Here is a 25297-nt window from a genome sequence, read left to right on the forward strand (position 1 = left end):
CCTATTTTGCTTTACCTAATGGCTGAAAATACATATTTCAGCCTTGCCTCCTCTCCTAAGACAAATATCTGATAGGAATACGTTGATTTTTGAGACTTTGTTTTCACCTCCTGAAAAGAATCAGTGCTTTTTCCTGGCACTTATCAAATATTCTGGTTGCTGATAATTGCTCTTTTCAATGCTATGCATCAATCCAATGAGATCATTAGTTCTTTCAGTGATCTGGCTCCTGCAGGTGCTGTGCTCCATCCCCATACTTAATAATAAGCATTTTTAAGCACTCATTTCACCACCTGAACTATGCTCAAAAGAGGAACAGATATTTTCATGGATCAGTCGGGTATCCCAAGCTGCCTACTGCTACTGAAACATTGCAAACGCTGGAAAACATGAGCTTGGCTGAGCTGCTGTGCTGTCAGTGATCCTGACTGTGTCCGATGCATGGAAATCTGATGCTGCAGCTTAATAGCACTTGAAATTGCGAATTGCATCCAGAAGAGTTGCAGATTATCCCTATAATCCCCCAGAAGAGCAAGGAAGGGCTGGAGACATGTGTGCGCATGTTTAATCTTGTCCTTAACTAGTGCTGTATTTCACATGGCAGATAATAAATGTGGGGTTGATGGTGTTGATTTAATGGGAGAGCTCTGATGGGGTTTTGGTTTTCAGAGGGGAGGGTGTGTATTGTTTTTGTCTGCAGCTAGTAGAAAGTAGCTGAGGTCTAAGAGGAAGGATAACAGAGGCAGAAGCCAAGCTGGCTCTCATGTTACAGTGGTATGTTTTTGTTGCTGCTAACATGTTTTTGTTTTTCTTCATTACACATATTTCTCTTGGGAAAAGCAGGAAAAAATATGTGTGTAAAATATACATGAGGGCTCCGTGCCTCTGGGAAGAGGTTCCAGATGGGAGGCGTTGCAATGGAGACACTTTCTCCTGCCTTTTGGTTTGTGGCGTTGATCCTGGGGACAAGAAAACTTGTACCAGGCCAGAGCAGTGAATGCTTCAGTGTGTTTTAGCGTGTCTTGGGCTGTCCAGGTGTGCAGTGGGAAGTTCAGACCTCGTCTCTAAACATTTATGGCCCTGTGTAGAATCATTATATGGAAAAAAGGGAGAAAATAGGGTCTTGAAGGGACTTTGAGAGGCCTCCTCCGGGGGCTGGAGTGTGACCAAGGATTGCACACCAGACCAGATCCCTCTCCCTAAATTAGAGGCTGATGGTTGGTGAGGAGGAGATGGAAGCTGCTGGGGAGATGCCTCTCCAAGGGATGAGACTTGCCAATGGGTGATGTTTCGCTTCTATACTGAGCAGCGGCTCTTGGCTCTAGCTGAGGTTGATGTTGTGTTGGAGATGCTCATCTTCAAGATCTCCCCAAACATTGATGGCTTGTTTCCAGACCTGCACTCGGGTTGAAGGTCCACAGCGCCACGACCCCAGGCAAGCAGTGTTGCTTGGGTGAGCCATCAGCAATACAACCTGTCACCACCAGCTCTTCAAACAAGCGATTCCCAGCTTCAGCAAGCGTCTCTGAGTGCTGCTAGAGATGTAGAAATGCAACAGTGGAGATGGGAGCTTGTGTACCACAGAACGTGTTGTCCTACAACGTTATCCTAAGAGAATGTTGTCTCCTGCATGGGTGTTTTTCCGTAATGAAAACTATGTCCTAAAAAATAATTCTTGGTTTGGCATGTTGTGTGTTGCATCATCTGAAACATCAACGCTTCCAAGACCAACGTGCTTCTGCCCAAACCATGTTACTTTTGGAAGTACACAAAACCATGGGTGAGGACAGCCATCCTGCAGCTGTCTGTAATGCTCAATGCACTAAAAAGTTACAGGAGATGCTTCAGAGGCAGCAATTTACCCCATCTTTTGCAGAGCACTGAAATACACAGGTGAAACATGGAAAACCAGCCTGGGCTGCACCCCTAGAGCGTGAGCAGCAGCTCAGGGAGGGGATCCTGCCCCTCTGCTGTGCTCCGGGGAGACCCCCCCTGCAGCCCTGATCCAGCTCTGGGGCAGCAGCACAAGAGGGACGTGGAGCTGCTGGAGCGAGGCCAGAGGAGGCCACGGAGATGCTGCGAGGGCTGGAGCAGCTCTGCTCTGGAGCCAGGCTGAGAGAGCTGGGCTGGGGCAGCCTGGAGAAGAGAAGGCTCCCGAAGGGGAGACCTGAGAGCAGCTCCAGTGCCTAAAGGGGCTGCAGGGAACCTGGAGAGGGGCTTGGGACAAGGGCCTGTAGGGACAGGCCAAGGGGAATGGCTTGAACCTGCCCGAGGGGAGACTGAGCTGAGCTCTTAGGCAGAAGCTCTTCCCTGTGAGGGTGCCGAGGCGCTGGCACAAGGTGCCCAGAGAAGCTGTGGCTGCCCCATCCCTGGCAGTGCTCAAGGCCAGGTTGGACACAGGGGCTTGGAGCAAGCTGCTCCAGTGGAAGGGGTCCCTGCCCGAGGCAGGGGTTGGAGCTGGATGAGCTTTAAGGTCCCTTCCAACTTAAACCAGGCTGGGATTCTATGATTAAGAGCATTTTTTATCAGCCAATGTTCTATGACTGCTGTCTTGTTTCTGCTGTAGTGCTCATTTATGGCACCTCCTTTGCCTACTGGGGGAGCATAAAGTCTCCTCCTTAAGCCATGAGCTGTTTCCAACTGGTCATTTTATTGCTCTAGGATGATTATATTTCTCTGTTGGTATGAAAATAGCATTTGAAGCACTGCTGAAGGAGATTTTGCTCAGTCCTGGGACCTGTCAGACACCCACTATCTCCATTTGATGTAGTGAAGGTTGTGCTTTGGCTGCAAAATACAAACAGTGGGTTGGAGAGGCAGTGTCATAACACCGAGCTTCCCAGCTTCATTTTGGGATACTTCTGTAAATCCCAAGCTGAACCCTGGCTGAAGAGTTTGTTTTTCCACTGCAATGTTTGCTGGCTCCCATCCGCGTGTGAGTTTGCTGGAAAACTCGTGCCTTTGGCTGCTCTTCCCAGGGCCGTCCACCCTACGTGTAAAAGAATAAATAGATGAGCAGAGGAGCAGGGATGTGAGCCAGAGCTTATGGATTTGGCAGCCTCTGTCTCCAGGACCCATCCGTACTGGCATTTGCCTATGACTGTCTGCCAGCTGAGCTGGATTTTATTCCCTGTTACGGCACTTGAGTAGGAAAACTCTCCCTGTTCGGGAAGAGGACTTAAGCACGAGGCTTTGGTTTGGTTTTGGGGTTTTGTCTTGTTGCATTGTGGTTATGTGGTAATTCCTTTGTTTTCCAGAGTGTTGCTTAAAGGGAAGAAGCTGAAATGGTCTGATCCCGTGCTTAAGTATCGGAAATGGAGGAATATTCTGCCAACATTGAAGCATTTGCCAGGAATGCAGATGCTAAATCCTGTTTCTTACATAGCTGATAGAGCACCTGCATCAGCAGAGCTTGAACTCCCAAACGAGTGTGTGTTATAATGACTTTTGTAGTACTTTAGCTAGGTTATCCTACTCTGTAAGCATATTTATTGGTGCTCTTTATTCCCATTACATACACTGGCACTTTTATTCAAGTAAATTGACCCCCAAACCTTCTTCAGATCAGTGCTCTCCCATTAAAAAGTAATTTTTCTCCCATATTTGAGTAGGGAATGTGAACTCTAAATGCACAGTCAGGTGGTCTAAACAGGCCCTGTGTTTTAAGACTGATTGCTGTGAAAGATGCATTCCTTAGTGCTCCATCCCAGGACAGTGACTGGATTCAGCAGGGAGGGGAGAACTGCTGTCCTCAAATAGCCTCAGTGTTACAATGGCCAGGGAAGTTTAGTTCAAATGTTTTACAAAGGTGGGACATTTTTAGTTGGCATAAACTGCCTGTAACAAAAAAACCCTCCAAAGATTATGAGGAGTGTTTTAACCTTCATAAATGCAACAATTCGTACATTTGTTCGGAGATTTAGATTGGATGTTAGGCAGAAGCTCTTCCCTGTGAGGGTGCTGAGGCGCTGGCACAGGGTGCCCAGAGAAGCTGTGGCTGCCCCATCCCTGGCAGTGCTCAAGGCCAGGTTGGACACAGGGGCTTGGAGCAAGCTGCTCCAGTGGAAGGGGTCCCTGCCCCTGGCAGGGGCTGGAGCTGGAGGAGCTTTAAGGTCCCTTCAACCCAAACCCTTCTGTGATTCATTCTATGATTCCATGCAATGGAAAATAGGGGGTTGGCTCTGCAATGTGCTCCAGCAGCACCACGACGAAAAGAACAATGTAAGAGAAAAAATTCAAAGCTTTTAAAGGTCAGTGCTTCAAAGGCAGATCAGGGTTGCAGGTCAGGCACGGTGAGAGCTCTCCTCAAGCACTGCAGCACCAACACCATAAATACTCTGTGGTTTGTGCTTTTTACCATAAAAGCATCGATGGTTTCATTAGGCTGAGTGGAACATGAGCCACAACCAAGAGAACTGAAGAACAAGGTGTCAGCACTTGAACCCGTATTTACTTGCTCTGAAGCAGGTATTCAGTATTGTTGCTTGCCCACGCAGAACAGAGGCTTGAAGGATTCACATAAACGCAATTTTACTTTGCAGGTACTCAAATTGTAGCTGATGATTTTTGGCTTTGGTCCTTATTTAGGTGCCTGCTTTGGTGTCGTGGGCTCTGCTGCATAGAGGTGGCTTTTAGGGCTCCTCGTGGAAACGGAAAGCTGGGGGAGATACGTGCAAGGGGTAGAGCTTTAGCAGTGCGATTTGGGCTGATGGGTTTTATCAGGGGGTGAGCTCCACATTTCCAACAAGTATTTCCCAGGCTAGAAGCAATAATAAGAAGGGATTTAGCAAGGCTCTGGCTTAAGTAGCCTAGATGCATTTTATATCCTGGCCATAAGTCAATATATTTCTGTTAAAAAACAATGTAACAGGTAAAAAAAAGTCATGGGAGCTTGGTTGTGGGTTGAATGAAAACAAGCGAAACTGAACTTTATTGTCCAGGGGTTTAAGATTCAGGATGCAGAAAAGAATTTGTAACTACAGGGAATAACTTTAAAACTGAGAGAATGCCCCGGCCACAGATTTAACCTGCCCAAGGGGAGACTGAGCTGAGCTCTGAGGCAGAAGCTCTTCCCTGTGAGGGTGCTGAGGCGCTGGCACAGGGTGCCCAGAGAAGCTGTGGCTGCCCCGTCCCTGGCAGTGCTCAAGGCCAGGTTGGACACAGGGGCTTGGAGCAAGCTGCTCCAGTGGAAGGGGTCCCTGCCCGTGGCAGGGGTTGGGGCTGGGTGAGCTTTAAGGTCCCTTCCACACAAACCAGGCTGGGATTCTATGAAAATTACAAAATTTCAGTATGCTTTCCCCACCCACCCCCCCTTTTTTTTTTTTTTTTTGTTTTGGAATGAAGATATTTGTGATTTTTTTGGTTTTTTTTTTTTTTTTTCCCAAGCTTAACATATAGAATATTGGGGAGATATTGCCTTCAAATCTGGATGTAAATTAGAGGTGATGTTTAGACCCAACACACTTGTGGAAGCCTGCGCTATAGGTGAAGCATGTGATGCACATCTGACTTTGTCCGCACTGCTACATCCTTTGTGTCATGTCCATCTGTCTCTGGCTCTGGCCTCACGCTGATATTGTTTGATGGTAAATAGGCTTTTCCTGTTGTGTTTTCTTTAGTGCAGTCCCTGTGCATTAGTGCTTCTGCATCTTGTAGACCCTGCACCCATCTTGTCCTTTGCCAGCCCCTCTAAATGCAAAGATTTGAATTCACAAATATTCTTTTTGGTTTCCTAAGTTCAGATGAGAGTTTGGTTTCCCTGACTGACGCTTTGAGTTTTCCACCTTGCTTATCCAGTTACAAGTCATTCATGCTTTATGAATGCATTTGATTCATGAATTCCAGTATTCACAGTGATCCAGGGAATATGAGTCCTCCAGTGGGGTCTCTTCCCTGATATTAACCTATTTCTTGGCCCAAGCATAAATCAGCATGGCTAAATCTTGCTCCCAGTCCCTTCAGTGCCCCACGATGGAATATAGCTATGAACGTATCTATTCTGCAATGGCGTAGCTTGTATTGCGATTTAAGCAGTTGGCTTGCCTCGGATGTATTCGTGGTTTGGCTTTCTAAACAAATTTAATTTACATTTCAAGTATATAAGAAACCATTTCAAACCACATTTATTAATATGTTTCTCTTTCTATATAGCAAAGATGAAATAATAATGTGTTTATTTTTCCCTCAAAGGGTGGTGAATGTTAGAGGCTCAGTTGAGAAGGGCAGGGCTGTGGACCTTAAATACGCCAGCAAGAGCACATCATTCCACTAGTGCTTTCTGCACTAGTGTTAGTAACCACAGAAACTGTTATGCCGTAGGGGAATGCAGCTGCTATTCTATAGGGGAATGACATTCAGTTAGGATCAGCTATCTAATAGCATCTTTTTGCCATTGCTATATCAGAAGTCACTGTGGTGTCTTCCTAGGTCATAGAATGATTTGAGTTAGAAGGGCCCTTAAAGCTCATCCAATTCCAACCCCCTGCCATGGGCAGAGATGCCTTCCACTAGAGCAGGTTGCTCCAAGTCCCGTTCAACCTGGTCTTGAACACTGCCAGGGGTGGGGCAGCCACTGGGGTTTGGGAAATAACCTTATTTCAAGAAAGACATTAAAATAATCCTCATCGTGCCTGTAATCTGTAATGAATCCAGATTGCGTCCATATTCAGTCCAAGATGAAGAGACCACAAGTCTTTGGGATCATGCAAGGAAGAACGTGAACTATTTAGCCATGAAACTGTTAATTTCATTTTTTCCCTTCCATCCACGATAAGCATCTCTTTGTGCAGGAGGTTTGTAGGAGGCAGCAGGAATGGAGCTGCTCATTGCTCTGCCTTCTCTAAATCATTGAATCCCCAGTGCTGGGTCCAGAGGGATGCTCGGCTCCTACAGAGGAACGTATTGAATTTTGTTGCCTTCAAAATGTTGAGCCTTGGCCAGGAAAAGCTTTGGTCTCCCCGAGAATTTTAGGAATGCTGTTACAGAGTTTTGTCCGTTGAGCTGCTCAGCAGCTTTGAATCAATGAGTCAGGAAAGGGAAATCAAACGAACAGAAGATAATTTGTTTTAGGAAAGCAGTTATAACTCATTTCGTGTTTTCTGAAGCTGAACTATTGTGTTATGCCCTGGTTGCAGAAGGACGTGGCGTCTTCTTAGAGTATGGATAGATTAGGCATGCAGAAATGGAATGAATAGCACTGTTCTTCAATAGCCCAGTAGTTCTGTTAATGGAACACGCTGAGTAAACCAAACGAAACTGCATTAAGTTGTCTCAAGTTCAACATCGGGCGTCTCTTTAGCTACTGGTTGGCCCGTCACCAGCGTGTCTTTGCCATAGAGGCAGCCTTAAGTTTTAACAAGCTGTGATCCAAAGAGCTTTCTCATTTACATCAGCAATAAAGAAGAATGCCTGAACGAGGGATATTATGGGTTATGATTTCTGTAGGCGTTCGGGTTATAAAATATAATGTGGCCTGGCATGTTAATCCAGAAGAAAGCTCATAAAAGAAAGACAACTCTTGCATTTCCCACTCCTGTGTTTGAAATGTTTTCTCCTGACTCTAAGTGTTACTTGTTACAGAATAAAAAAGGTTTATTCCTCGGGAAGGCTCTTTCCGAAGCTAATCCTAATAAATAGATCTTATTTCTCTACCTGCACTATTACTTAAGGTATAAGCACAGGGAACTGAAACAGAAAATCCTTTTAATATTGCTTTTGGCTTAAATTCTTTATTAAATTATATGAAAAGGTGATGAAAATAGGGCTGTCTCCTGTTAGGTGTGCTGCAGTTCATGGTGCTGCTGGCTTGTTTGTTCTCAAGTGAGTAACATTAATTAGGTATAGAGAAACTTTATCATATTGGCTTAGCATGATGTCTTGGATTAGAGTGGAGCCTACTGCAGGGAAATGTAACATAATTAATATAACTGAAAAATAATATTAGAATGGGTATAAGGAGGAAGTTCTTTCCTGTAAGGGTGCTGAGGCACTGGAATGGGTTGCCCAGGGAAGCTGTGAATGCTCCATCCCTGGCAGTGTTCAAGGGCAGGCTGGACAGAGCCTTGGCGGGCCATGGTTTAGTGTGAGGTGTCCCTGCCCATGGCAGGGGGGTTGGAACTGGATGATGTTAAGGTCCTTTCCAACCCTAACTGTTCTATGATTCTATGATTCTATAATCTAAATATCTCTGTAAATATATAGAGGTACATAGCTTGAATATCAACATATTCTGCTTTTTGCTGTGTCTCTGCTTGCTGAGATGCCTGAAGGACGATACGTAAAAATGCTAATCATAGTCATAGAACCACAGAATGGTTTGGGTTGAAGGGACCCTAAAGCTCATCCAATCCCCTGCCTAAGATCTGATGTAACTTCTGCCTAAGACCTCACCTTAATCTACTCACTTCAAGCTTGAAGCCATTACCCAATAAATAAAATAGCATTCTGACTTTTATTGCAAAAATGCCTATTTCTGGGGGGAGGATGCCAGGATTTTCCTTGATGGGAGAGTTTTGGGGGCTTGACTGGTCACCCAGAGGTGTGGGCATCTTTGACACCCTCTGGAGTGTGGGGTAAAGGTGGGGTGCTAGGTGTGGGGAGGAATTTTGGGGAGAATAAGCAAAACCCAAGCATGAGCAGCCTGAAAAGAAGGGAAAGCTCTGCAGGGGAGTGTTCCTTAGCTGTGTCTGAAGTCGTCTTTCAAATATAATCTGCTTGCTCGGCAGGTTTCGGCTATCCCAGAGCTTGTTTTAGTTAACTAAAGTGAATTCATATGCAACAGCCTGAGATTAAACAAATCCCTGTATTCAAATAGGGGGAAAAAGTCACATTGTTATGCTGGTAGCAAACCTCCTTTGGTTCTTATATCATGAAATCTAACCAGATTGCTAACTAGATGTGCTTGGGAAGACAAAAGTAGGTGTGAGAGCACCCACCACGCAGGTACCGAAGGCATCAAATGCTAAATGTCAAACCTTCTCGCCAAGGTTTCACTGAATTTACCCTTTTTTGCTTTTAATTGCAAAGTTAAATCTGGAAAGGTCATTTGAAAAGCTCCAGATTATAGATGTAAAGCTCTTTTTAATCTTTTCTAATAAATAGCTGAGTAGGGAATAAATCAGTTGGGAGCTCGAATCTGAGCTCTAATGTTAAGCCTCAGCACAAAATGTCCGTACACAAACAACACTTAGAAATTATCTTGTGTATAATTACCTTAAATAAGTTTGGCTGAGAAGAAAAGGTGAATGATTCTCAAAACTGGTTTATAAATGAAACATTAATTGGAGCTGTCAGCTTGACAGATCCTGTCACTGTGGGCTGGATTATTATTAGAGTCATTTGGGCACAATTGAAAACACCAGTTTTCAGAGGAGCTGAGCGTCGGTTCTTACAGGTTCCCAATAGCTCTTCAGAGATTTCTTTTAAATGGCAATAAATGACTCCTTGTCTGAGGTACCTCACTGAGGCAGGGGTTTAATAAAAGCTTTGCATAATAAAGACTTAAAAGCATTTTGGTTTGGGAAAAGCAACAGCAGCGAATCGAAATGGCAGTGTCTGAAATGCTGAAAATACACTGGGTTATGCTGGTGCAGTATATGACATCGTCTAACATCTGAGTAGCCTTCAAAGCATTTTTTCCCTCTTGATTCCATATATAATTAAAAAGCAGCTTCCTCTAGCTCATTAAAATTGAGAGTCTTGTCGGAGCACTGTACTTTTCTATTTATTTAAATGAATAAACCACAGCCTTAATGCAGCCTATAATAACTTCTACTACTGAATCTCTTTTGTACAGCTAACACTTTATTTTTAAGCAGTGTTTATCTGCCCTTCATGAATACCAAACTGGAAATGAATATGGTCCCCATAAGCTCATCATATTATTTTATAGAGCATTCAAATGACTTTCACCATATGTTTTTCATTAAATCTACACTGATAGCAAAGCCCCAGAGTTGAGTTGCTGGTGATGTGAATGTAAATAAGGTCAGGTGGTGGCTTTTCCAATGTAATGATGGCATCTCCCTGTCTTCACAGGCTTTTGGAAATGCGAAAACCGCCCATAACAACAACTCCAGTCGCTTCGGCAAGTTTATCCAAGTGAATTACCAGGAGACAGGCACCGTGCGAGGGTGAGTGGCATCAGGCTGAAGATGCTGTATGTCCTTTTGTCTGCACACAGAGCCTGAGCAGGCTGCTGTAGGGGGTATGCAAAGAAGAAGGTTCCTTTTTTGGACCAGTATTTTTTTCCCAGAAGGGAGAGAGGGAAAAAAACCCCAAATGTTTTTTAGCATATTTAAATCCATTGGTATGAAAATGTTGGTGTGTCTGAGCTGTACATTGAGGTGTGAATGTACCAGAGCTGGCTTCAAGCCTGTTGAGCTCTCCTTAGGATGTCAGCTTTATAATTACAATGAAATGGAAGTTTTCCTCTTAAGACGGCAGTTAAGGCAGGAAAAAAGGAATGTTTTAGCTAGGCTGGGTTCGGGGTCTGGTGCATATGGTGGAAGCAGAGGTGTAGCGAGCTGGCTTTGCTCATTCCCAGGGGGGATTTAATCTCCAGCTGCCCCATGGGTGTTACAGAGGCGATGGAGCCTTGATCACTAATTCCCCATATGCTTCTGTCTCTGCCCTGAAGTCTCTTTTTAAGCCAAGCCTTGAGCAGTTAAGGCCACTTTCCCCCCCATTACAAGAAACGCTTGTCTCCAGCATGGTTCTCCACAGTTTATCTCAGCATCTCTGCTGCTACCCAGAGCTCTGCGGATGTGCAGCTGTGACTCAAACCTTCCTGCCCTGGCGAAGGCTGCCACAGAAGTGCTGTGTGGTTGAAGCCTGGCGATGAAACCTGCAGCTGGGCTTACCTCAGCCTGGCTTTCTCCTTGGCTTTGACACTTTACAGGGCATCAGGTCGTCGCAGAGGGACTCAAGCTGGCTCTAAATGAGCAGGGCTTCATTAACTCTGCTTTTTGTACAGGTTGATTAACTCAGTTGGAAAAACCAAGAGTAGGAGTAGCATTCCAGGGGTTGTGTATGGTTTCTGCCGCTAGCTGGGAGAGCTCTTGCTGGGACTTTGTTGTTCTTTTAGAGAATTGCTTTTAAATCTTTTTCTTTCCTCTTTTTTTTTCCCCTGGCAGAACAGGATCACACAAATTGCTTCCATTAATTTTTCACATGAGCTGGGTACTCTGTGTACCTTCCCGCTGGTTTGTCATCCTACGTCAAACCCGACGTTCTTTGTCTTTCCTTCTCTTTTCTTCTTGATTTCTGGTGAACACAACAGTTAAAAGGATAAGCCTAAGGGTTTTCTTAATACTGACTGAAATACAAGGTAACAAGAGTCCAACAAATGCCATAACAACACGTTATCTTTATGCCAACTATGTGGAAGTGGCCTCTATACTTTTAAATAGGTGCAGTATCATTGTATTTGTATACTCTAGTTCATAAAAAAGAGGAATTTTCTTTCTTCTTCTTAAAAAAAATGCGCTTTCTTAGTCTTTGCTTGACAGTGTGGTGGGATTGTGCTTTGCTATAAGCTTGCAGTGCTGCCCCAATGAAAATAAAGACATTTAAAATAACCTGTGAGCTGTTCCTAGCATATGAGACCACAGGTTTTCCCCTTAGTCTTATAAAGATCACAAGTATTTTATTTCTTTTCCTTTTAATTTAGCATAGATTTTAAGCACAACCCAAGTTAAAGATCATTTTGTATTCTGCATGTAATTTGCTTTGTTAATGTAACTGTAATTTGCAGCCCCAAATCAGGATTTTTCTCTGTTCAGAGGCTGAAAGCAGCAGTTGGGTATTTGCTTACAAACCCTATGAATATAATGCCCCAAAACTTGAAGCAAATTTCAACTTAAGAGGTATAATAGCCAAGAGCTTTAGTAGCAGCCAGCTCCACCCCATGAAATGAAGGCTTTGAAGGTGTCTCAAAAGTTGATGGAGCATGAGCAATGGCTGCAGCAAACCGTGTTCCCATAAAGCTGTCCTAATTTATGATGTCCTCTTCGATGATAAGCGAGTTCTGGAGGAAGGTCTTTGCAACCTCTTCACTCCTCCTAAGATGATCAAAAGCCTCAAGATCTGACACGCTCCATAAATTGCAGAAGAGCCAGATAGGAGACATTTTAATTAAAAGCAGCAGTGCCCTGGTGTAATGGTGACTGTGTGCAGTGGCATGAGGCTGTATCTCAAATAACATGAGCTGGTGCTCTCAAACACGCCATGCTGAGGAGTTTGGTGTTTGTATATGAAATTCAGTCTCAGATTTCGGATAATGGTACCTAGGATGCTAAGTACAGGCTCTGTAGCAGGCTTAAATGAGTATTTTACACAAAATCATACTCTCAGAGCTCCTTTTCTTTACTCTTAAAGATAGGTTTGATGTAATTGACAGCAGTAAACAAAGAAAACGTTTGGAGACATCTACTTTTTTATCCTTCCATTGGTTTTCCTTTTCACTATCCTGTTACAAGAAGGGGTATACGTTTCTCTTGGAATGTGCATTCGCGATTGCCTTTGCACTAAGCAAGTACAATTTCACCAAAACACCATTTTAGCTGCATCTACCAAAAGAAAAAAAAAGGAAAAAAGAAAAAGATTGCCCTGATTTATATAGTGTTTGGAGCAGATGACTTCCCGAAGACCTTTTCAACCTAAATGAGAGTGATTTTCTAGAAGGGAGTCTATAATAAGAGCAGAAACCACAGGGAAGGCATGAAATGTTGAGGCTGGTGGATGTGATGCGGATTGTCAGACAGCAGTGTGCTGAGCTACTATCCAGGGCTGGGAGTGGTATCTGGGAAACTGATGCCTTCTTCATTTGTGTGCTCAAAAACCCTGCCATGACTATATGGCATGGCTTGGAATGTAAAAACTGGTTCCAGGTTAGGAAGCAGATACCAAAAACCTCCTCTCAGTAAGGAATATCCATAGATTGTCTTCAGCTTCCTCACAGAGAATAAACAAGAACAAACCTTTTTGATGCACATCATACAGAGGAATAGCACTGCTTTGCTGTCCTTCCTTTACTCCTGCTATGCGGCAAGGTCAGCAACCTGTTGGGGGTTGGATATATATACCACAGACTGGTTTGGGTTGGAAAAAACCTTAAGCTCATCCAGTTCCAATGCCTGCCACGGGCAGGGACCCCTTCCACTGGAGCAGCTTGCTCCAAGCCCCTGGGTCCAACCTGGCCTTGAGCACTGCCAGGGATGGGGCAGCCACAGCTTCTCTGGGCACTCTGTGCCAGCGCCTCAGCACCCTCACAGGGAAGAGCTTCTGCCTAAGAGCTCAGCTCAGTCTCCCCTCGGGCAGGTTCAAGCCATTCCCCTTGGCCTGTCCCTACAGGCCCTTGTCCCAAGCCCCTCTCCAGGTTCCCTGCAGCCCCTTTAGGCACTGGAGCTGCTCTCAGGTCTCCCCTTCAGGAGCCTTCTCTTCTTCAGGCTGCCCCAGCCCAGCTCTCTCAGCCTGGCTCCAGAGCAGAGCTGCTCCAGCCCTCTGATCCAGCTCTCCTTCCTCTTCTAGCAGTCTCTCCTATGAGCTGCTGTAAAAGTTGTCGCTAATCTGCAGCAGCACAGGGTTTATTTTGGTTTACTCTTCAGTGGAAAGAGAGACAATTACTGGGATGTAAGTAATAAACAAGCCTGGAGACTGGTGGAGACACAAGCGTAGAGGCACTTCCCTATCCTACCATGCCTGATGTTCAGTGGGTTTCTTGATTCATATGTGGCTGCTAATGTTATGGCCACGTCACTGGGCCTCTGGAGCTGGAAAAGCACAGCTACGTCATCAAAACTCTGATTTCTAAATCCCTATCATTACTGGTTAGTATTGTTTGGAAGAAAAAGCCTGTTGAAGCTTGTTTTAGCTCTACAAGCTTGAAAATAAGTATTTAATATACAAATGAAGCATGTTCGTTGTGGAGGCTCTTAGGAGAAAATGTAAACTCCAGTCAGGGGCTTTTGCAATTGTTTGTTTTTTAACTGCAGCCGCGAGTTTACAGCCTGGTTTTTTGTTGGGAAGTGCCTCTTCTGGAAGAGGGAATGGTGACCTGGGGGGCCATGCTGCAGCTAGTTGTGATCCTGCAAACCTTTGCACCCAGGTCTGTCTCCTGTGTGCAGATGCTTGATCTGCAAGCAGTTCTATTTTGCTGGCTTTGGATTCAGTAGGTACCCAAGAGTCTTGGTTGCTGTCAGCATTTCCCCCTGTGCTCCCTGCCCATAGGCTAATGCATCTGAGATCATGTTTTTCATATCCAAGTTAGTGTTGGCTTTGTATCAAACCAAAAAAACCTCAAAAGCCAACCATAATATTGGGCTTGTTCTGCCTAGGAAGAAATTTATATAACTAAGTGAAACAAGGCTAAAACTTTGGATTTCTCTGCGTACCAAGCCTGAAAAGTCCAGGTAAAGCTGCGTTCATTTCAGTTAAATATTGGGTCAATGAATAATGCTTTTATTTTGGCCTTTCAGAGCTTATGTGGAGAAGTACCTCCTGGAGAAATCAAGACTAGTCTATCAGGAGCACAATGAACGGTAGGTGCCTGGAGTTTGCTCACAGGGTTGGTTTTGAGTTCTCTGTGTGCCGATAGCGTGGCACTGAGAGCTTAACCCCTTGTTTTTAGGGAAGCTGGCCCGAGGGGGTCAGGAATTTCATGGTCCTAACCCTGTGCTTCAGAGATAAATGATACGTTTTATATTTTGCTATTTCGGGAGGAATGTGCTAACCAGGGAAAACAAACTCCCTTATTTTATTGATGGTCCTTGACTTATATTTTGCATTCTCTTCATGAATCATATCATATGGAATACTACATACCATTTGTTTCCTTGTGCAACTTGTAAGCTATTTAATATAGAACTGGGCGGGGGGGGAGATGGTATTTTAGTTCTGTTTTACGGTTCTTTACACGTTGAAGCCATCAGAAGGGCCTCTAGAGAAAGCGAAAACTATATAGACACAAATGTAAGCACATTGTTCTTTCCTAATTGCAACATCTGAGTTATTACATACTTCTCTCTCAGCGCTTATTACTCTCATTTTAAATGAATTTGCTGCTTCTGGTTGTCTTTGAACGTTTGGCACTTCTTTGTTTCCCTTTTGAGACAGATGTATGAGAAGTTTTCTTGAATGCTCATGAGTTTATCCCAACGTTAAATAGCACATTCAACCTCAACAAACGTACTCTTGGGTGTTTCAAGATGATTAAACTTGGTTCCTTTTGGAAAAGATCCAGCATAAAAGCAAAGATTTAAGTTTAGAAATGCTGCTATGCTTTTAGTGTTAAGCTGTGCTAGAGCTGTCTCGAAGTGAAACACAAGTGTCACTGGGGTGGGTTTAGTATTAGTGATATTCAAGTATTTTGAATATTTGAGTAGTCATGAAAATTGAGGCTTTTTCCACTGTCTTATGGAACTGCAACTGCAAAATCATTGCTTTTTAGATGATAATAAGGTATGAAAAATTATCATCATCATTTCTGCATTGCAAGGAAATATGTTGGTTTGATTCTAATCAGTATGTAGGCATTGCACATGTTTCTGAAGGAAAAAGTGATGATGTCAGTTAGGAATTCTTTAAGCACATTCTAGGCCAGTGGATGTCCTTGGATGAAAAAGAGGGTTCTCATTCTCCATTACTTCATCTTTTACATCACGGCAAAGTGATGTAAAAGTGACTCCATTTCCAGTGTTCTAGGCTGGAGTTTGGAAGCTGGAAAATCCGGTTCTGAGGTTCACATGCGCTTCTCTGCTGAGCACTGCTGTTTAGTTTGAAGTCTGACATCTTTCTTTCTTTTATTTGTCACCAGGAACTACCATGTATTTTATTACCTCCTGGCAGGAGCAAGCGAGGAAGAGAGATCAGCATTCCATCTGAAGCAGCCTGAGGAATATCATTACCTCAACCAGGTGGGAATACTATACAGGAATCCATTACATGGTCTTGCCTTTTCTACTGCTGATATTTAATGCTAATAAAGAAAATGTGTGGAGTAGTAGACAACTAAGAAATGGATTGTCTTAATGCTTGACAGGCGGCCTTTCTCATTGGAAATAATTCTGCTTTGGCAATCTGAACACCTGATAATATGACAGAAAAATATCAACATGGGTATTTTCCATTTCTGTCCCCCAGCTGGGAAGCATGAAATACAGTGTGGGTTTAATTGTTAAAGGCAGAAATGGTAACGATTTACCTGTTATGTGTGTGAATGTCATCTAGGCATTAACATCTGTCTGCTAAGAAGGAGAAAAGGGGAAGATGTGTGATGAGTCTAGTAGCTCTTCAGGGTATAACACCTTGCACGAGGTAGTCCTAATAATCCTGTAGCTCCATGGCTGGCAGTGAGCACGGTCCTTTTAATTTAACACTAGAAGCTTAATCTCAAGAAAACCACAGCAACCACCGAAAATGTGGGAATTAAAAATGAGTGAGGAGTTACCAACGGCACAATAAGCTCATAGTTTGGAAAATGTGATTTACTGCAGGTGTTTAAGATGCGCTTGTCCGCTGATGCTGGTGAATGAGGATTTTATTGCTTTTTGCTCAAAAACAGAAAAAAAGGAGTAGGAATAAGTGGAAGAGTAGTCGTGTTATAACTGGATTTTTAACTAATTGCCATTTTCTTGGAGCTGGAACGTGATTTAACCCATAAACAGGGGAGAAACTTGTATGTGCAACTCAACCCAGATAGCCTTTAGTCTTCCTAGAAATAGAATGTAATGCTGGAATATGCCTCAATTACCCGGGGCTTTGTAAAGATCTTCTAAAGCAGGTTATCAAGCCAAAATGTATTGTGATATTAGCAACTCCCACCCACTCTTAGCAGCATCAGGAAATTTACACAGATGAGTAACATACTCAGAGCTGAAGACTTTTTGCTTGCCCTCATTGTGCCTCAGGCGTTAGCTGGAGAACGTGGTGGGATCTGCTCGACCATCTGTGCTGCTGTTTTGCAGTGGGAAGGAGCCAAGATCGTTTGGATCCAATGTTTTGGATTCACAGGTTTTGTTGGGCAATCCGATAGTTTTCTGTTTGTTGAAAACATTGCTTTTAATTAGAGTCCTTCTGGGGTTTTAATAGCACTTTAAGGGTGTTCATATTTCAAGTCGAATTATAAATCCATGTAGAGTGTAGAACCAGTAAAAGTGAGATCATTTAGGCTGAAACATGTATTTTAATCTAAATTAAGATGCTGTGGGCGAGTAGGCCGGAGAAGGATGCTGAGCTACATCCTGTGATTCAGGGAAGCAGACTCTGAACTTGCCTGAATAGTGTTTGGACAGTAGTGACAGCCTGAATTTTTAGGGATTTTATTACAATGATTTTAATATTTTTAATAATTAGTGTTAAAGAGCTCATTTAACACTGACAACCATGGGAAATGTCACCTTTAGATGTGTTCAGGGCATCGTTTCATATTAAAACTGCGGTGACAGCTTTCCTGTGCCCTACAGGCAAAGGGTAGAAAGGAAAACAAGGAAAAAGAAGGGAAAAGAGGTAGTGGAGGAATAGGAAAAGAAAATTTGGAACCATAAAAGGGGCAAAATTGTAAAATAACCCTTGAGCATTTGCAGTAGCTTCTTAAATGTGTGCTTGAGAAATCCCTTTTCCTTTAAAAAGGCCAAGAATGAGCTCAGAAGTGAACCTGTGTGTAACTACAAATTAAACAGTAAAATGGAAAAGCTAGAAAATATTGACCCGGGCCCCTCAAGTCAAGCGCTGACCTGGTCCTTGGGTCAAGCATTATTTTTCTTCTCCCTGCTTCCTCAGCTCATGCCATGTTACACAGAGCAAGCGTGTGTTTTACGTTGCAGGTGAGAAATAATCTATTCAGGTATTTCACCAAAATGGGATGGTTTTTTTGTTGATCTGTAAATGCAAGGATCAGGTTTGGGAAAAAACCCCAACTTTAATCCCCTGAGTTTGGACAGCTTCTCCATATTTCATACCAACGGCAGGTAAACCTTCTGTTGCCTACCCTGTAACTTGCTGACTGTTCTCTGTGACTTATTCACATTTAACCATATTGAAAGCAGTGGTTTGCAGGATTAGACCCTTAGTTTGAGCTCATCAGGAGCTCTGGTGCGATGGGTCTCTGCCTTCTAGGACTGGTCACTGACACGTGTTTTGGCTTCTCTCAACTCCATCTCTGTCTGATTGGAAATAAAGATATCGATTACTACAAAGCTTGTAAGTGTGGCTTTCTAATTGGTTGGAGGTTTGCACTTTTGCAGCACTTGCATGTGTCTAGAGCAGAGGTTGAGAGCAGAAACCAAAGAATTCTGGTCTTCAGTGGGTTTTTTTACATCAATAGCTCTTCAGCTCTGGGTAAACTAAAGGGTTCTCCAATCGTGGAGAAAAAGATCTTAAAATCTATAAAACATATGTCTTGAAAACACAGGAAGCAGGAATCAGAGCACCATGAATACAAAAGCATGATAAATCTTAGCTTAAAAACAAAACAAAAGTAAGGAGTGACTATCCAGAATAACAACAATTATTTTACTTGGAAGGTTGACGTTGCTGCCCTGGTTAAAGAGCAGGTTAGTGGGAGTTCTGTTTGGTCTGAACACTACTTAACCCAGTCTGCCTTGCTTTCAGATGACAAAGAAACCCCTCAGACAGAGCTGGGATGATTATTGCTATGACTCTGAGCCGGTCAGTACAAGTACCTGTGTCTTCTGTGTTGCTGGTGTAGGGCTGCTGCTGCTCACTTGATTTTGTTAGGTGCACCGAGACCTGAGCAGAAAACAAAGTCAAATTACATTTGACCTTTTAACTACCCGCTCCCTTCCTCTGCCCTGCAGTGGTGTTGCTTGTGTATTAGCTCATGACAATACAGATGTGTTTCCCTTGCCCTTTTTCGGTTCCTTCCATCTGGAAAGCTTCAACAGTTGGATATAGTAATCTAGTTTTAGCAAACTATGAGGGTTTTTCCTTCCTTCTTGATATAATATGTGATGATTTATAGAAATTGTGATACAACAGCAATGTGAAAATTGAAATTCCTTTGTGATAAAATAGGAATTCAGTCTCTTGAAACCCATCGGTTCATGGTGGTTGTAGCAGTGTATCTGCTCGCCAGCTTCCAGGGGAGAAAAAAAAGGCAAACCCCAAAACATCTCCCTCAGCCATCTGGGAGAAAATCAAATCTTGGTATTATTCAGAATGCAAAACCCAGCCCTCCTCCTAAAATAGTTCTGGTGATGTGATCATCCTTTCCAAATGGATCAACCCAAAAAAGGGAATGGTGAAGCTTCTCCCCATTCCTCCTGTGTAACCGAGTTGGAGGCAGTGGCTTCAGTTGGTGACGTGCTCTGGGTGTCTGTGTGTCCCATGATGGTCTCTGTTGGTTTTGTCTGGCATGGGGAAGCATGTTTCACATCAGCTGCATGTTGTTCCTGCTCATTTTGCCGTGTGCTTAATGGTTCTGAACTCTAGCTGATGCATCTGGAACAGTAAGAGGTAAAGTGTGAAGGGAGCTGGGTTTCACTTGGGCTAAATAAGCATCTTAACAGCATGACTTCGCTGCAAAATCCTTAGGAGGAGGAGAGGGAAAAGGACTTTAACACCTCAGGGTTTAAAAATGTTGGCATCATTAATACATCAGCATCCTGAGAGGTCCTACAGGAGTGGGCAGTGAAGAGCAGATGTTTTTCCATGTATCTCAATGCACTTTACGAAGTTGCAAAGACCTGAATCTCTTAAGGAATGGGTTAGGACAACTCACCGGTGGAATTCCAAAATGAAACAAATCCCAGATTTGATGCTTTCTGCTGCAGGGGCTGATCATGCCCTGCCAGCTCAGGGGTTACGATGTTATAGGTCCTTATTTTGCACAGCAAAACTGCGTGCCATTGCAATTTGCTTGTATTTTATTCTTCTTGGGCTCATTTTTGGTAATACTGATGGTAAATCACATCTTGGCTTCAGCTGATTCACTCTTAAACATACCATGGACCTTTCCTCATAACCATGGACTCAACCCCCTGCAGAAATCTGCTTTAGAAAGAACCTATTAATAATATCCTCTTTGAACTTCCCCTAGAAGTCCATGGATTGCTCCAATGTGATGACAGTAAGCAGGGGACTTGCTTCTTCTGGGAAAGTAATTGCCCCAGCAGAATGTGAATGACAAGTTTGGTCTGTGAGCATGGGTTTGTCATGTTGTCTGCCCTACTATCAAAGGAACTCCTTTTTTTTTATAATCATCATCCATTGATCATCCATTAGGAACCAGTACAGGGCTGAAACACTACAGAAAGCATCCACTTCTTAGCAGATAAACTGCAAAAAGGCCTTTCCATGCAGATTAATGTGTTTGGCAATTGTTATGTATTAATTAAATTGCTTTTAGCATAGATCATGCTACTTCTGAGTTGTCTGTGGGGTTTTGCTGTTGACTTATGACTTAAGCTTGGCTGGTTGGCCAAGGTTGAGTTTAGGAAGGACATCTTCTTACCCTGATACTTCATGGTGTAACTACATCGCTCATGCCTGCTGATCTTACTGATACATAGTGTAGAGGTCTTTGCTGCATTCCTTTGGATAATATGTACAGACAAACACCTTATACATCTCCTAAAAAGGGTAATTTTTAATCGTTTATTAATAAAAGGTGGAAGTGTCACACGCAGGCATGTTATTTTCTTGTTACATTTAAGACCTGATGTTCATTGATGCTGCGCATGCTTTTTTATGGTTCAGCATCTCTACATTCACTTTGTCTGTGCAGTATTAAGTTGTTATTGATAAAGAAATGTTTTCTTGACCAGTTGACCCTCTCTGGCTTTCAGTCCAGGGGACAGGGCAGTTGTGAGGATTCTCCTATATTGAAATACATATCTTAAATAAGAATTTCTCACTTTAATCACCTACTGCTGTAATGATGCTACGGAGTGGAATGAAGAACTCTATCACTGGTAGAGTTGTGAGGCTTTCAATGTGGAATGCACAAAGCTGCTGCTATAAAAGAACTTTATATATTGTGTATATATGATTTAGTCTATGTACTGTAAGTGAGTACAAGTGTCTTGTCAAGTAACAGTTGTCACCTTATGACTACTTGGTACCTGTTTAATGGTGTTCACTGTAGTATTCACATAACCCTGGTTAGTGCTGACTTCCAGAATTACCTGGCCAGAAGTTTTGGGCTAAAGTTTGTGCACACTTGCTCAGGGGGTAAATCTGATTTACAGGGAAATGACCAGAAGAAAATATGTGGATATAGCTGCTCAATCAGTCGTCACTGCATCTGCAGCTGTAGGTTTTAATTAACCTGTCTGGATTAACCTGTAGAAAGTCTCTGTCTAAGTGTTAGTAAAATATTTGGAGGTTTAAAATAGCACTGTGTCATATGATGCCCAATAAACTCATTTTGATTCAGAGACCGGGAATTTTTATAGGCAGCAATGGGAGAAAGTGTTAAAGATGAGCTATGAAGTGAGAGGGGATAGTCGGAATCATCCCATGGTGAGCCAAAGCAAAAGGAACTTGGCATTAAGAGTTTATGTATTCATTTAAGGAGCATTTAGGTTCCCTAAATATTGGTGCAGGACAATATTTATTGGGTCCAGAATGTCACTGGATTTTCATGAACGTATCAGTGAGTGCTGTCAGGTTGGGATTACCTGAAAACCCCAACTGTTCACACACATAAACCTGTATAGACATGGAAATAGAAAATGTGGGTTTCAAATTCTCTCAGTGCTCACATTTTTAGAAAACTTCGTGGTACTTAGAATAAAGTTTGTGAAAAGCAGATATAAAACTTTCCTTTGCAGGCCTTAATTTGCTGATATCTTACATGAATTATGTGAAGTCACTATTAAAACTGGATTTTGGAGAAGTCGTATCAACACAGTGCTCTCTGAGGTCAGGCTATTGAAACCAAGCCACAGCAGGCGGTTGGAACTGGATGGTCTTTAAGGTCCTTTCCAACCCAAACCGGTCTATGATTTACGGAGGAGATGTAGTGTCCTTTGAAAGACTGTCTCACTGTGCTGGATGAAAATGCAGTACAGAGAAAACCATTTGTGTATGTGATGAATAATATTGTGTTGAAATTTGCACTCTGGTCAGCTTTTCCCTAGAGTCCTTGTACAAGCAGATTCTCCTCAAAAGCTTCATTTCAATTAAAAAATAAAACAAAAATTAAAAATCAAACTTTAAAAAAGAATATTTTCAAAAATCCAACTTGTACATTCTCTTCCTCTATTTAAAGGCAGAAAAATCTGCCTTCCCACTGCAGATAATCCTGGTCCTTTGTGATGTTGCATGTGTGGTTCTTGCTTTATCTGTGAGTCCCCCTGGGCTGGGTGTTGGGTGTAATGAGCCACAGTTACTCCCCATAATGTCAGTGGGACCTTCTGGATATCTCATCTCCCAGTGCCAGCTTGGAAATGTTCTAGTTGCTGATAAAACGCATGGAGATCACTAAATGATATTTATGAAGTGTTGACTTGGCCATCTGGACCTGTTCTCATCTTAATGACTCTCAATGCTTACTTGTGCTGTTTGTACCCAGCAGGACTGCTTTTCTGTGGAAGGGGAGGACTTGAAGCATGACTTTGAGCGCTTACAGCTAGCCATGGAGATGGTGGGGTTTCTTCCCAAGACTCGCAGACAGTGAGTTTAGTTTCCATATTAATAGCTTGAATATTATATTAATCATAGAATCACAGAATGGTTTATGTTGGAAAGGTCCTTAAGGTCATCTAGTTCCAACCCTCCTGCTATGGGCAGGAACACCCCGCATTAGATCATGTCACCCGAGGCTCTGTCCAACCTGGCCTTGAACACTGCCAAGGATGGGGCACTCACCACTTCTTTGGGCAACCTATGCCAGGGCCTCACCAGCCTCCATAATCAGTGAGATAATTTACCTGACTTGAGCTAACATAACTGTGGTGCTCTATGCAACATATCAGACTGGTGAGAAGGAATAATTGGTGAGGTGCTGGCACAGGGTGCCCAGAGAAGCTGTGGCTGCCCCATCCCTGGCAGTGCTCAAGGCCAGGTTGGACACAGGGGCGTGGAGCAGCCTGCTCTAGTGGAAGGGGTCCCTGCCCGTGGCAGGGGTTGGGACTCGCTGAGCTTTAGGGTCTCTTCCAACCCAGACCATTTGAACCACTTGACCATTCATACAGCAAACTGTCCATTGTTACTGTAGTTAACAGTTGTCTTTATGCAAATGGAGCATTGGCAAGAAGTTGACAGCATGAATTGTCATGCCTTACTCTGCATGTCATGAATCCAGATCCCGCTTTAATCAGAAATCCTGATTATTAGTCATAATTAATCCTTTGGATATGATTCCTGATTCTGTAGACTCATTTCCAACTGGCCTTCATACACTAACTCACTGGAAGTGCTGGTTGAAAAAGTGGTTAGGTTGCAATAGCGCCTTCCGCTGACTGCAAGGAATTATGTGCTTCGTATGAGGGTTGTCTTCAACCAGAACCATAAATTAATTCCTCTCATGTTGATTGTTGGCTTGAAAGTCTTGAGTAGGTTTGAATGAATTTAGCAGAAGAATTAACCTCAAAGTGAGTATGATTTTGACATCCCAAGTACTGCTGAAAATCACATCAGTAGCTAGAGCACAGTGAGAAATCTTGTGCTTTTTTAAGTTAAAATGTTCAAACAAGAATTTAATGAATATGGTTCCTTTTTGACTGAAATCTGGAGGTTTATGTGGGAAGAGAGAATTGCTGCTTTGTATTAATGGCACTTGAAACCCTATTCATCACCTGGGGTAAATGACGTTTAAGGTTCTAATATATAATTATTTTTTTTTTTTTGAGTTTTCTTCTGGACTGGGTGGATTACCTCCTATGCTTTTAAGCACCATTTTCCTTGCTTTTCAACATGTATCTGAGCCAGCAGTTAGAAGCAGTTAACTGTGAGAGGTTGTTCTGCCTTCTGCTCCACCAAGAAAGTTTCACCCGGATGAGAATCATAGAACCCCAGACTGGCTTGGGTTGGAAGGGACCTTGAAGCTCCTCCAGCTCCAACCCCTGCCACGGGCAGGGACCCCTTCCACTGGAGCAGCTTGCTCCAAGCCCCTGTGTCCAACCTGGCCTTGAGCACTGCCAGGGATGGGGCAGCCACAGCTTCTCTGGGCACCCTGGGCCAGCGCCTCAGCACCCTGACAGTAAAGAACTTCTTCCTTATATCTAACCTGAACTTCCCCTGTTTTGGTTTGAACCCATCACCCCTTGTCCTATCACTCCAGTCCCTGATGAAGAGCCCCTCTCCAGCATCCCTGTAGCCCCCTTCAGACACTGGAAGCTGCTCTGAGGTCCCCACACAGCTTCTCTTCTCCAGGCTGAACAGTCCAAATTTTCTCAGCCTTTGTGTGAATCTTTTCCATAAGCTCATCCTTGGAACAAATCAGTTATGAAATTAAGACTGCTTTTTCTCTATCCATTCCACTCACATGGATACACCCACTTCTAGCATCAATCTGTTCCATGTCAGCATGCCTCCTTATCTTTCCAGAATCAGGTTTGAACGACAGGGGCTTTCTAAAGCCTGCTTAGGGAGCAATAACGGAGTTTAACTGGCAGAGCGAGGCAATCAGTAATTGTCAGGACTGAGCAGAGTTGGATGTCACAGTAAATTCGCACTTTTGATTTACTGTGCAATAACTTTTCTTGGCACACAAGTTCTTGTATTTCTGAGTGGAGTTTGCTTGTCAGAAAATACAGAGGATTCTTTGCTATGCGAACAGATTTGATCCGCTTGGTGTTGTATGGCTCTAACACGAATAAGTAACAACCTTCAGCTGAGTAAAGAAAGGAAGGACATTTTAAGTATTACCATACTTTATAAACGATTGTTTATAGCAAAAAATTGGGGTTCACCTTCGTGGAAGCAGTTACAGAAGTGAAATATTTATAATAGTATCCTTGTAATTCATGATAAAGGATCAGTATGGCTATTTTAGAGATAAGGAAGGCCTGGCTTGGAGAGGCGAAGGTGTCTTGTCCAGACAAGCTGGTGGCATGGCTAGGAATCAGATTTGTTTTCATTCATTTTTAGCTCCCCAGAGAATGTAGAAGCAGGGACAAACAGGGTTTATAGCTGAAGTCAGCCATGACTTGATCACCTCAAAGAACTATTTTTCTGTTGAGGAGTGAGGATCTAACTCTAAAATGACCAGATTTCCACCCCCCAAGGAAAAAATAAGAGAAATTAGCTGGATAGATTTACTTGAAGTGTAACAGCTTTTCTCTGTCTCAGTATGCTTATATGTTATAAGCATTAAAAAGCACAAATGGTTTTTTTT

At 43.2% G+C, this 25297-nt stretch overlaps 1 protein-coding gene across 8 annotated transcripts in view; it reads left to right on the plus strand.

Annotated features, from left to right (window-relative positions):
* MYO9A (myosin IXA) overlaps window positions 1-25297 on the plus strand; it is a 189282-nt gene that overhangs the window by 54642 nt on the left and 109343 nt on the right. For 4 of the 8 annotated variants that reach the window (XM_065688147.1, XM_065688149.1, XM_065688150.1 and 1 more), the window contains exons 3-7: window positions 10036-10130; window positions 14475-14537; window positions 15812-15911; window positions 18607-18663; window positions 22532-22632. In XM_065688147.1, coding sequence (XP_065544219.1) covers window positions 10036-10130; window positions 14475-14537; window positions 15812-15911; window positions 18607-18663; window positions 22532-22632 — 416 coding nt within the window. The remainder of the gene's footprint in view (window positions 1-10035; window positions 10131-14474; window positions 14538-15811; window positions 15912-18606; window positions 18664-22531; window positions 22633-25297) is intronic. The other 4 variants (XM_065688148.1, XM_065688151.1, XM_065688152.1 and 1 more) reach the window with 2 other exon arrangements.

Source organism: Lathamus discolor, chromosome 8 (genome assembly GCF_037157495.1).
Source record: "Lathamus discolor isolate bLatDis1 chromosome 8, bLatDis1.hap1, whole genome shotgun sequence".
In the NCBI taxonomy this organism is placed as follows: Eukaryota; Metazoa; Chordata; class Aves; order Psittaciformes; family Psittacidae; genus Lathamus; species Lathamus discolor.